Source organism: Megalobrama amblycephala, linkage group LG5 (genome assembly GCF_018812025.1).
Source record: "Megalobrama amblycephala isolate DHTTF-2021 linkage group LG5, ASM1881202v1, whole genome shotgun sequence".
Taxonomy (NCBI): Eukaryota; Metazoa; Chordata; class Actinopteri; order Cypriniformes; family Xenocyprididae; genus Megalobrama; species Megalobrama amblycephala.
In genome coordinates, this window is record NC_063048.1 from 28,432,622 (window position 1) to 28,446,512 (window position 13,891).

At 32.0% G+C, this 13,891-nt stretch overlaps 3 protein-coding genes across 10 annotated transcripts in view; 2 read left to right on the forward strand and 1 right to left on the reverse strand.

The window, feature by feature from the left end:
- The window catches only part of cfap99 (cilia and flagella associated protein 99), a 32,342-nt gene extending 20,724 nt beyond the window's left edge, over positions 1-11,618 (forward strand). Inside the window, exon 17 of one of the 2 annotated variants that reach the window (XM_048191651.1) lies at positions 8,816-11,618. In XM_048191651.1, the coding sequence (XP_048047608.1) occupies positions 8,816-8,839 (24 nt within the window). In that variant the 3' untranslated portion in view covers positions 8,840-11,618. The remainder of the gene's footprint in view (positions 1-8,815) is intronic. The other variant, XM_048191652.1, reaches the window with a different exon arrangement.
- Positions 1-13,891, reverse strand: part of rtkn2 (rhotekin 2) — a 33,831-nt gene that overhangs the window by 9,996 nt on the left and 9,944 nt on the right. The gene's annotated exons all lie outside the window — the stretch shown is intronic.
- Positions 1-13,891, forward strand: part of znf365 (zinc finger protein 365) — a 37,343-nt gene that overhangs the window by 1,658 nt on the left and 21,794 nt on the right. For 3 of the 6 annotated variants that reach the window (XM_048191656.1, XM_048191654.1, XM_048191655.1), the window contains 4 exons: positions 1,065-1,786; positions 3,981-4,152; positions 5,022-5,068; positions 5,864-6,194. In XM_048191656.1, coding sequence (XP_048047613.1) covers positions 1,077-1,786; positions 3,981-4,152; positions 5,022-5,068; positions 5,864-6,005 — 1,071 coding nt within the window. In that variant the 5' untranslated portion in view covers positions 1,065-1,076 and the 3' untranslated portion in view covers positions 6,006-6,194. Of the gene's footprint in view, positions 1-1,064; positions 1,787-3,980; positions 4,153-5,021; positions 5,069-5,863; positions 6,195-13,891 lie in introns of those variants that run through there. The other 3 variants (XR_007185011.1, XM_048191658.1, XM_048191659.1) reach the window with 2 other exon arrangements.

The window sequence follows — 13,891 nt, forward strand, 5'->3', positions numbered from 1 at the left end:
CAGGATAAAACATAAGACCTAATTAATTATAAATTGGAAGGCGCTGTTACAAATTATATATATTTTTTTAATTCAGATTCATGCAACATCTACCAGCAGGAGCTAATGTAGGCTAAATAGCTAGTTACTTCACCATCCTAACATGAAAAATACACAATGAAAAATACCTGAAAACAGATATTTGCACTTTTTTACATATTACATTTTTTTAATTACTCAAAAATCTCTACAAATATTTGCATTTTTGCAAATAATCCCACGTGAAAATACTATAGTAATTTATAGTAAATACTATACTGTACTACTATACTATAGTACTTGAATTAATTTGTTGTGGTAATTCTATAGTTGCTGTGGTAATATAACAACTATAGTAATATAAACAAATGACACTGTAAACACTGTAGAATTTACTATAAATTACTATAGTACTTTTTTCATGTGGGATGTGCATTGACAAGACCATTTATTTTATAAATGATAAAAAAAGCACTACAAATATTTGCACATATGCAAATAATGCCCATTGACAAGAAAATCATTACAAAATCATTACAAATATTTGTATTATATTCAAATAATGTGCATTGACAAAACTTTTTGTTTTAAATACTACTCAAAAATATTTGTATTATATGCAAATAATGTGTATTGACAAATATAGACAGATTAATCAGCCTGCCTGATATATTTGTCTGTGACTAAGGTAGAATCCTGTTTATGGTTGTTCTTTCTATAGGCTTTTCTATTCTATAAGGCAGAGGTGAACAAACTTTTTACTACGAGGACCAAAAATCAAACTTGAGTGCCTTGGGATGAACGTAAATGTTGCATTATATCCAACTATGTTATATTAAAGTTGACACGATAAAAAAAAAAAGATACTTTAGAAATGAAGATAATGCTTCAATGACAGGTATTTTCCCCCTGTTGTGATATGGTGGGCCAAATCAATGGTCATCACAGGCCAACTCTAGCCTGCGGACCCTGGTTTGGCATTTCTGCTATAAGGTTTTTTATATCTAAGAACTGTGGTACCAAATTTGTTATATTTTTGTTGACAGGTTATCTGTGTCATGCAGCAGAAAGTGTGCACACGCAACACAGCGCTGTTTGTGAAGAACGGTCAGGCGTGTGGAGCCGGGGCCCCTCCTCAACTTCCTTTCCGCTGCCCGCGATGCGGAGAGCACGAACGTTTCCACAGTCTTTCTTCTCTCAGAGCTCACCTTGAATACAGCCACCCGTTCCACACTAAACATGACATCAGCCTCCTATCCACAAGGGATTTCTGTAACACGGACCGTATGGAAGGCTGCAAAATCTCCAATTCCGACACGCATAAAGTACGTGATGCCGGCACCAATACTAACTCAACTACGAGAGGAGAACACAAACACATATTCGCCGTCGACCAAGCTCCATCCCAGCAGCCCGCCAATCAAAAGCTCACGCCCCCCGAGAGGAGCCTCAGCGTTGGGGACGCATCAGCTGGTGCTGGACCCCTCTCGGCTCCAGTGGCGTCAGTGGAGAAGAGGCTGGAGGGGATGATGAGGACAGCCAATAGCAGCATGGAACGGCGTCTGCTGCGGCTGAGTTCAGAGCTGGCGCAGACGGACACGGCTATCCTGTGTGAGCGCGCTCACTCGCATCACCTGGCCCAGGAGAAACAGGAAGTGCTGGAGCGAGAGCGAGCGCTCAGCAGACAGGTAGACGCCGCTGTTATGGTGATCGCCACACTGAGGCAGCAGCTCAGCATCTCGGAGCACGAGTTGGAGCAGAGAGAACAGTGAGTGAAAGATTTAAAGAGTTACATACATACAGAGAGATCATACATAAAGCGCTCAAATTTGGTAACTGGAAGCTTATGTATGCGCAAAGTTTGTTTGAGCTTCCACAATATTCGATAAGGTTTGTTCTCCCACATCAAGCGAGGACGGTTGAGCTTCTGTTTAACATATTTGAGGGCTCTATGTATGATCGCTGATCAATTTTTATATGTGAATAATATGGAGAACGAGAAATGACTTAAGTATAAATAAATAAATTAATTAATTAATGAATACATAAATGCAGAATTAAATAAAAAAATACATGTAGAAATACATAAATATATGAAGAAATAAATATAGAAATACATAAATGAAAAAAGAAATAAATAAATTCTGAAATAAATAAAAAATGTAGAAATACATAAATAAATATATGAAGTAATAAATATAGAAATAAATAAATAAATGTAGAAATACATAAATAAATGCATAAATACATAAATAAATGAAGAAATAAATATAGAAATACATAAATAAATAAATACATGTAGAAATACATAAATAAATGAAGAAATAAATATATGAAGAAATAAATATAGAAATACATAAATAAATGAAAAAATAAATAAATAAATTCTGAAATAAATAAATAAAAAATGTAGAAATACATAAATAAATGAAAAAATAAATAAATTCTGAAATAAATAAATAATGTAGAAATACATAAATAAATATATGAAGTAATAAATATAGAAATACATAAATAAATAAATGCTGAAATAAATAAATAAATGTATGAATACATAAATAAATATATGAAGTAATAAATATAGAAATACATAACTAAATAAATAAATGCTGAAATAAATAAATGTAGAAATACATAAATAAATATGAAGTAATAAATATAGAAATACATAAATAAATAAATGTAGAAATAAATATGAAGAAATAAATATAGAAATAAATAAATAAATGTATGAATACATAAATAAATATTTGAAGTAATAAATATAGAAATACATAAAAAAATGAATAAATAAATAAATAAATAAATGCTGAAATAAATAAATGTAGAAATACATAAATAAATATGAAGTAATAAATATAGAAATACATAAATAAATGTAGAAATAAATATGAAGAAATAAATATAGAAATACATAAATAAATAAATGTAGAAATACATCAGTAAATAAATGAATGAATAAAATAAATGAATAAATAAATAAATAGATGCTTAAATAAACAAATAAAAAATGTAGAAATAAATAAATAAATGTAGAAAAAATTTAATATAACACAAATAGTACAAAAATAGCACAATTAAAAATGACACTTGACAGAATTATTTATTTATGTATTCATTCATTTATGTACGTCATCTGCATTTATTTATTTATTTCAGCATTTAATTATTTATTTACTTATGTATTTCTATTTTTATTTCTTCATTTATTTATTTATACATTTATTTATTTATTTAATTCTGCATTCACGTATTTATTTATTTATACTTAAGTCATTTCTCGTCCTCCATAGAATAAAAGCTTAAATTAAATCTGTTCATCATATAAAGCCATCGTGTCTCTTCAGAAGACTTGCATTAAACCGCTCGATTCATATGGCTTTATTTTATGATCTCTTTTTGAATGTTTTGAACTGTCAGATTGAATAGGTGTATAGACTTTGAATGAAGGGACAGAAATCTCTCAGATTTCTTTAAAAATATCTTCATTTGTGAAGTCTGATGAAAGTCTTATGGGTTTGGAACGACATGAGAGTGTGTAATTGATGACACAGTTTTCATTTTTAAGTGAATTGTCCCTGTTAAATATTTATTTAAGCTTTGTGAATACGTCACCAGATTTGTGGTTTATCAGTATGGGTTTCGGATGACCTCTTCTTAAAGGAACAGTGCACAATTACTTGTCCTCATGAGTTTCGAAACAAAGTGATTTTCTTTCCTCTGTGAAACACAAAAAGAGATGTTTAGCAGAATGTCCTGCTCTTGTCTTTTCCATACAATGTTACTTGATGGCCTTTTTTGGAAAACCTATTACTGAACATTCTTCTTTTGTGTTCCACGTTATACAGTGTTTGAATGACAAATGGAGAAAGTGCTCAACTCTGTGGCTTATTTTTACACACACTTATTTTTTCTTCAGTAAAAGGGCTCTTCTTCAGTAACTACCTTTTACTGTATTGCAGGGAAGTTGTTACCATCCAGAAGTTTCTGGAAGCAGCGGCGCAGCATGAGATGTGTGGGAAGGTTCGTTTGCGACGGTTCATTGAGAGCCTCTTGCGGCGGATTTCCCTGGCCGAGAGACTACTGGAATATTATCAGAGCGCCCCCCACAGGCATTACTGCACGGCTCACTCTGTATGTTACCAAAATGTGCATCAAACACTGTATATCTCACAACTCAAAATTATTTAAAAAAAAAAAAAAAAAGGTATTTAAACATATTTTTGAAAGTATTTTTTTCCACACAGGGCCCCTCTGTTTTTTATTGTTTTCATGTTAGTTAAACTGTGATTTGCCTGACAACATTTTAAATAATATTTTAGAACAAAATTGCTTCACGTCTTTTTCAAAAGAAATTATATTAAAAGACTATGCCAATATTTCAAGAATTACAATATTTTAATAATGAAACCATTTGTTTTTTAAAGACTCCCTGTGGTGAAAATTTTTTAATGTTGTTCATATGTCTATGTGGTGTTTTTAATAAGTTGAGAGGGTTCATCTCTGAGCTGCGTGAGTGAGTGGAGGCGGGGCTAATTTGCATATTCATTGATCCGTATATACTAAATGAGGCAAGGGTTTAGAGTTACATTCAAGCTATTTTAAGGCATGAAGACATTTTTTTTCACAGTAAAAAACATTTAAATGTCATTTTGGTGATCAAAGATGAGTTTTAAGGGATAAAATGATTGATTACAGGGGTACTTTAAATTCTCCAGATGATATACCACTATTTTTCTTATTTTAAGCTCTTCAAAAATGACAGATTTTTGATATTTTCCTATGCATTTTTACATCAATTGCATTTTTGATGCTATTTTAAATTTTAAATGACAAAGAGCATCAAGTCATTGACCCTGTTGTACTGTACTGGTATAAAAAAAGGATATTCCCATCGATAATGAATCACCTGACATGACCTACTTCAGGATTGCAATAATGAACTTCTATTTCAGAAATATGTCATTCTCTTATGTCATTTCTCTAATTTGTCATTATTTCAGGTGCCTCTGCCATCAGAGCTCGGTCCACATAGAATAACACAAAGCAGGTATTGCATGATTGGTTTTACTTTTAGGATTAAAGTCACATTAATCCAGGAATGAGTAATTTGTACAAGCATTTAACTTTTAACCATTTAAGCTTCATTGTAAAAAGTGCAATTGTTACCTTAAAGAGCTGATTTTTACTTGATTTAACTCATAAACATTTATTTTGTTGGTATAAATTAATGTACTTAGGTTGATTTAACAATATTAAATAATCTTTTTGACTTAAACCAGTTAATTAAGATGTTAACATTTTTAGGTTACCTTTTTATTTAAAGTGTTTCTATACTTACCAGTTCAGAGCACTTCAATATAAATCATGTCCTTATTTGACTCAGGGTGCTCATTTTGTCCCCTCTAACTAATTCATGTGATCCTATCAAGACAGTAGAAGATCATGTTGCCCCTTGCCATAAATTACCTGTCTGTGTTCTTTTCCATTTAATTAGCTTTAAAGTGTGTAAAAAAACAGCACCCATAAAACTTCAATAATTTGCATTGTTTTGACCAAACAAGATTTGATATCTTCTTTTAGCTTATTGGATAATTGGTTAGTTTGCTGATTGCCATTGTATTTTATCAGGAGTGTGTTTACTATATATGTGAATATGAAATCCCTTATTTGTTGTTCCTATTGCCTGACTAAGACCTTGTTTGGTTAGAACGTTGCAATATTTATATTGAAGTTTTATGCGAGCAGATAAGTCAGACTGAGTTTGGGTGTGCTAACACTACTTTGAATAGTTAAATTAACTATACATTACTTATTTTGTTATTTTGCTGTCATTTGACACCAGGTCTTCAGGAGAACATCTTGAGCAAGATGAAGAGCAGCAGTTACTTGCACAGTCTGGATGGGAACTGTCCGAAGGTTCTGCTGGGAGACTGGGTTACGACAGCTGGTCCCAGCGGAGGAGGTCAGATGGGTATGAGGTTTAGGGACAGAGGCGGAGCTTAGCAATGAGTGTACATGCAAAAACAATGTTTAAAATATTGAAGTGAATATGTTGAGTATATAAACAATTATACAGTGGGGTCCAAAGGTCTGAGACCACATTGAAAATCTGGGATTCAAAATCTTTTTTCTTTTATTAAAATACACTACCGTACGGAAGAGGATTAGGGCCAAGCAATAATAAAAAAATAAAACCATCTCGAGATTAAAGTTGTTAAATTTCGAGAAAAAACTTGTTAAATTTCGAGAAAAAAGTCAAAATAAAATGTTGAGAATAAACTCAAATTATGAGAAAAAACTTGTTAAATTTCGAGAAGAAAGTCGAGATAAGATGTTGAGAATAAAGTCATTAAATTATGAGAAAAAACTCGTTAGATTATGAGAACAAATTTGTTAAATTATGAGAAAAAAAGTCGTTAAATTTCGAGAAAAAAAGTCGAGATAAAATGTTGAGAATAAAGTCATTAAATTATGAGAAAAAACTCGTTAGATTATGAGAACAAATTTGTTAAATTATGAGAAAAAAAGTCGTTAAATTTCGAGAAAAAAAGTCGAGATAAAATGTTGAGAATAAAGTCATTAAATTATGAGAAAAAATCGTTAAATTTCAAGAAAAAAGTCAAAATAAAATGTTGAGAATAAACTCATTAAATTATGAGAAAAAACTTGATAAATTTCGAGGAAAAAGTCGAGATAAAATGTTGAGAATAAAGTCATTAAATTATGAGAAAAAAGTCGTTAAGTCACGAGAACAAATTTGTTAAATTATGAGAAAAAAAGTCGTTAAATTTCGAGAAAAAAAGTAGAGATAAAATGTTGAGAATAAACTCATTAAATTATGAGAAAAAACTCGTTAGATTATGAGAACAAATTTGTTAAATTATGAGAAAAAAAGTCGTTAAATTTCGAGAAAAAAAGTCGAGATAAAATGTTGAGAATAAAGTCATTAAATTATGAGAAAAAATCGTTAAATTTCAAGAAAAAAGTCAAAATAAAATGTTGAGAATAAACTCATTAAATTATGAGAAAAAACTTGATAAATTTCGAGAAAAAAGTCGAGATAAAATGTTGAGAATAAAGTCATTAAATTATGAGAAAAAAGTTGTTAAATCACGAGAACAAATTTGTTAAATTATGAGAAAAAAAGTCGTTAAATTTCGAGAAAAAAAGTAGAGATAAAATGTTGAGAATAAACTCATTAAATTACGTGAAAAAAGTCGTTAAATTATGAGAACAAATTCGTAATTTAGTTTTTTCTCGTAATTTAATGAGTTTATTCTCAACATTTTATCTCGACCTTTTTCTTGAAATTTAACGAGATTTTTCTCGTAATTTAATGAGTTTATTCTCAACATTTTATTTTGACTTTTTTCTCGAAATTTAAAGAGTTTTTTTCTCGTAATTTAATGAGTTTATTCTCAACATTTTATCTCGACTTTTTTCTCGAAATTTAACGAGATTTTTCTCGTAATTTAATGAGTTTATTCTCAACATTTTATTTTGACTTTTTTCTCGAAATTTAACAAGGTTTTTCTCGTAATTTAATGAGTTTATTCTCAACATTTTATTTCGACTTTTTTCTCGAAATTTAACAAGTTTTTTCTCGAAATTTAACAACTTTAATCTCGAGATGGTTTTATTTTTTTTATTATTGCTTGGCCCTAATCCTCTTCCGTACTACCGTCCAAAAGTTTGGGGTAAGATTTTTTTTAAAAAGAAAGTAACACTTTTATTTATTGCCTGCAGTCTGACTGTAGCCTTAATGACTGATTTATGACTCATTACGAGAACCAGCTCAGAGTCGGACTCTGGTCACCCTGTATGTTTGTTTATGCATGCAGCCAGCAAGGCTAACCCAAAAGAAAAACATGTTTTCTTCCTATTATTTTGCGGTATATGATGGTTTTTTTTTTTTATCTCTTCACATCCAGTTTTGACTACTGATTCAGAAATGGTGAGATTTATACTAATCCTAAAATACCAAATACTACAAAAAATTGCATTTCATGCTAATTTTTCAAAACAACTGTTATGCTAAAGAAATAATATGAAAAAAAAAAATCTAAATGGAATAATTTTCACTAGTGACTTTGGACTCCACTGTATGTAAATATAAGTTATACAGAACTCCAATAAACAGCAGCGATGTCCGACTACAGATGGCAGATTAGTTCTTTGATACTTATTTGATTCTTAAATGTGAATATGGTCCATTTAATAAAATTGGCTCTAGTATGAACACATGGTGAAACTGCCCTTTAATTTAAATAGATATAGCTGTTATTACAAGTTGCTTACATAAAGTGGAGATATAACCTAGTTAGTAATGTTACATGCTTGTTTTCTAACTAAAACTGCTGTTCAGGAAAATGAATGTAGTTATACTATCTAAATGGAGGATGATGTTAAAACAAAACCTGTCGCACAGGTCGGATGTTACGCCACTTTAAGCTTGTAGTTTGTTCACAAACTTTCTCTCATAGAAAATGCACTGTTTCAGCAAGAAGCAAATGTATGTAGCAAATATCTAAATAATTTACTTGGGTCTTTTTTTGAAGGTACTGTTGTGTATTTTAAATAGTGGTGCTACATTTTAAGGGATGAATATAATGTATTTCCCTGCTTGTTAGCCAGCCTCATTAGAAACTTAAAACAGGAGAGAAAAAGGAAACTTGAAAGTCAACTGAAGTTCTCTTTTGTTTTAATACATGCAGCTATTGAAAGATGTTTTTAAGTGTTCTTAAATTCATTGCCAAGTAGTTTGATAAAAGATCCTTTTTGCCATTCTGTACAGTTGGAACAACAGCACTTTGGCTGAACTGTGAAACAATTCTGTCAAAGAATGTACTTTGATTTAAAGGGATAGTTCACCCAAAATTAAAATTCTGTCATCATTTACTTGCTCTAATACCGTTCAATGATATTTTGAGAAATGTCTCAGTGTTTCTAAAATGGAAGTCAATGGTCACCAAAACTGTTTGGTTACCGCTATTTTTTAAAATATCTTCTTTTGTGTTTCACAGAGGGGAAAAAGCATACGGGTTTATAACATGAGAGTGAGTGAGTAAATTATGTTTATTAGATTTCATTTTTGGGTTTACTATCCCATTATGTAATTATAATTACACTAATCAAGTCCTAAATTCAAATTGCAAACAAATGTTTCTGAGACAAACATGTTTGAATTATCCCTCAGTTTTTAAAAACAGAAATTTTGTTTGTTTTTAGAAGCTATGGGTTAAGTCACAATTGATTTTGTGATATTTGTTGCACGTTACAGATGCCATAAAGCTTAAAGGGGTCATGACATGGATTTTTTTTATTATTATTATTTTAATATGTTCCTTGAGGTTCACTTATAATGTTAATAAAGTTTTTTTTGCATAAAAAACAAATATATTATTTATATATGATTATTTTCAACTTTCATTCTGACCCTCTGTCAGAAATGATCTGTTTTTAGAGGGTGGCTCCTTTATGGCTTGTCAGTAAACGGCCACTGTTATGACTGGCTAATATCATTGCATAAAAAACAGTATCAACAGCCACTCACATCATTTACAGACAAAGCATTATGAAATCATTTACGGTTTGTGATACAGCTGCTGTCAGATTCAGTACAGTTACCTGCTTCATCTGTCAACAAAAGCTTCTTTGCGAACTCTCCATTACACTGTGCCTAGTTTACAAAATAAAATGCTCCGAACAAACATGTAATCCTCCAACGCAATCCGGGACCTCGTATATGGCAAAAGATCAAGGCAAATTTGATTTCTCAAGTCATGACCCTTTTAACTTGTTCAAAGAGCTTAAAATGGAACATTTTATTAAATAATTACCAGTCAGTAAAGAAAGATCATTCTTGGCTCTGTACAACTGGAGCAGTAGCACTTATTCTCATCTTTGGCAGAGTTGTGAAACAATTCGCTGAATAATAGTATAGCTACTTTAAGTAATTACCAAAGTCCTGACATCATTGTTATATTAATATACAAGAAATACTGACATACAGTATGACATTTGAAATATAATTTCATGTATGATGAGGGTAGTGTCTATAAAACCAACAGATTTGAGGAACAGGGTAGTGCTTTTGGTGCATTGTTTATAGATTGTAGGGGTCGATGCACGTATTTGGGTAGACCCTTCATTTGACTTTGACTTCACAGAACTTTGACTTCACAGTATTCAAAACTGACAATGTTTAGTAAATATTAGTATGTAGTGTGTCAGATGCAGGGTAGATCTTACCCACAGCACCTTAGTCTTCATATGAAACCAGTCTGTTTTGGGGGGAAAAGCCAAATGAGGGCATTTGCTAACATTTCAGCTCAGGCTACTTGTTCTGTTCAGTTTAAGCTCTGATGTTTTTCCCATATTGTTGTACCAGCTGCATGTGACCAGCTAAATAGGACCTCTCAGCTTCATTTGTGAGACCTTTACCTTATAAATATACAAAAAAATTATAATAATGGCACTTGGATATTGAGTTCAGAAGATGAAAGTATAAAAACAGCTTCTTATTTCAAAGGTGCACTATGTAATATTGACAGTGGAGAGAGTTGTTTGCCCCGCTCCCGGGTTGCCAGATTGAGGATACGCAACAAAAACGAGGGTAATTGACAATGAAAAGTGACAAGCCTTACAGTATAACTTGATTAGATAATGTAAATGTTTGAAATGTTGTCGGGTATAAATTGCGATCTCTGACCCAGTTTGTTTGATGGCTTCCATCGCTGTGTTTTCCACCACTTGGCAACCCGGGGTGTCAAAATACTATTGGGTAAATCACACAGACCAAAACACTGAAGGCACATTTCAATGTAGAAAAACCGGCTGTAGCATTGTTTTTCTGAGAAACAAGTATGTTTCCTACATCTCTGCAAACATATTATGATATTTTTATACTTAAGTACTGTCAAACTAATTACATAGAGCACCTTTAACCTCGCTTTGTGATGTTTTGTTCAGTGGTGGCAATGTCATCCACTTCATTGTTTGCTCAGTTCTGACACTGTGATTATTAGAATCTTATTTTGTCTTTTGTGGTTCCTTCAAGATTTTGTATCACTTGAAATGTTGTGTTTACTTAGAAGGAGAACTGAAATACTGTAGTGCTGTTGTTTGAGCATGAGGTAGTTCACATCCATCAGTATTTTATTGTGAGCATGCTTTAATGCTTTATCCAGTAGCTTGTGCAATATGTGAAAATATTTTCATGATGAAGGAAAAGAAACGGTATACTGTACAGAAGAAATTTTGAGGACACTAGGGTCAAACAAGACAAAGCAGGGCTCAACCAAATTCACTTGTGTTTATTTATTTATTCTTATTTTTTATTTTCCCAATTATCTGCATTATAAATGTGATCTGAGATAGTGTTCCAACAATGTTTTTGTATATTATTAGTCCCAACTAATATGGATACCGAGCACAATGTCCAAAACACTGGTTCACACCATCATTTTTAAGAATTGACAATATTTTTGCACTGACTGAATACATAAATATGGATGATGCTAAAAATAAGATTAATATTAGTATAGCATTAGTATATACTGTATATATTGTAATATATATATATACAGGTGCTGGTCATATAATTAGAATATCATCAAAAAGTTGATTTATTTCACTAATTCCATTCAAAAAGTGAAACTTGTATATTATATTCATTCATTACACACAGACTGATATATTTCAAATGTTTATTTCTTTTCATTTTGATGATTATAACTGACAACTAAGGAAAATCCCAAATTCAGTATCTCAGAAAATTAGAATATTGTGAAAAGGTTCAATATTGAAGACACCTGGTGCCACACTCTAATCAGCTAATTAACTCAAAACACCTGCAAAGGCCTTTAAATGGTCTCTCAGTCTAGTTCTGTAGGCTACACAATCATGGGGAAGACTGCTGACTTGACAGTTGTCCAAAAGAAGACCATTGACACCTTGCACAAGGAGGGCAAGACACAAAAGATCACTGCAAAAGAGGCTAGCTGTTCACAGAGCTCTGTGTCCAAGCACATTAATAGAGAGGCGAAGGGAAGGAAAAGATGTGGTAGAAAAAAGTGTGCAAGCAATAGGGATAACCCCACCCTGGAGAGGATTGTGAAACAAAACCCATTCAAAAATGTGGGGGAGATTCAAAAAGAGTGGACTGAAGCTGGAGTCAGTGCTTCAAGAACCACTACGCACAGACGTTTCGGCTGTTGCATTCCTTGTGTCAAGCCACTCTTGAACAACAGACAGCGTCAGAAGCATCTAAAGACAAAAAGGACTGGACTGCTGCTGAGTGGTCCAAAGTTATGTTCTCTGATGAAAGTAAATTTTGCATTTCCTTTGGAAATCAGGATCTCAGAGTCCCAGAGTTTTCACAGTCAGTGATGGTTTGGGGTGCCATGTCATCTGCTGGTGTTGGTCCACTGTGTTTTCTGAGGTCCAAGGTCAACGCAGCCGTATACCAGGAAGTTTTAGAGCACTTTATGCTTCCTGCTGCTGACCAACTTTATGGAGATGCAGATTTCATTTTCCAACAGAACTTGGCACCTCCACACAGTGCCAAAGCTACCAGTACCTGGTTTAAGGATCATGGTATCCCTGTTCTTAATTGGCCAGCAAACTCGCCTGACCTTAACCCCATAGAAAATCTATGGGGTATTGTGAAGAGGAAGATACGATATGCCAGACCCAACAATGCAGAAGAGCTGAAGGCCACTATCAGAGCAACCTGGGCTCTCATAACACCTGAGCAGTGCCACAGACTGATCGACTCCATGCCACGCCGCATTGCTGCAGTAATTCAGGCAAAAGGAGCCCCAACTAAGTATTGAGTGCTGTACATGCTCATACTTTTTATGTTCATACTTTTCAGTTGGCCAAGATTTCTAAAAATCCTTTCTTTGTATTGGTCCTAAGTAATATTCTAATTTTATGAGATACTGAATTTGGGATTTTCCTTAGTTATCAGTTATAATCATCAAAATTAAAAGAAATAAACATTTGAAATATATCAGTCTGCGTGTAATGAATGAATATAATATACAAGTTTCACTTTTTGAATGGAATTAATTAAATAAATCAACCTTTTGATGATATTCTAATTATATGACCAGCACCTGTGTGTATATATTTCTAAATTGACCATATATATATATATATATATATATATATATATATATATATATATATATATATATATATATATATATATATATATATGGTCAATTACATCAATATTTTGTCAATATCAATAATTGTCAAGATTTTTTTTTACCAAAAGTATTTAGAATATCAGCTATCATATCAGCCTTTGGCCATTACATAAAAAAAATTATCAGCCGTTGTTTCACCAAAAAAAAGTATAACGATGCATCCCTAATATTAATACCAGTGTGATTTTTTTTTTTTTCTTGTGAATTAGGTTGGACCCTAGAAGTGTAGGTATGCCATTAAAGATGACAATCAGAAGTAGAACAAAGCTAAATAGCTTAAACGTTTTGTTGTTTCTTGATAAAAATGAGTATAATTTGAGCTAATGTTTTAATGTTGTGCCCTGTTTTTTGTTAAAAAAAAAAAAGAAAGATTGAATTTGTTTTCTCTAGACTTATCTTAATGTTTGTGCCTTTCTCTTGGAACATTGTTATCTGTATTACACGTGAGATACTGTGAGATTTGAAGTCTCACGCTATCCTTGCTGCTGTACGTGAATAATAAATGTGATTAGAATTGATAATTAAAGATCGATTTGTTAATGCAATGCCTGTTATCCATCTCTTGTGGCAATTGCAGCATTATTAAAATCGGGAATGATCATTCATTTGATTAGACCCATTTTTTGCTGTTTTTTTTTCTTGTGATGTTCTAG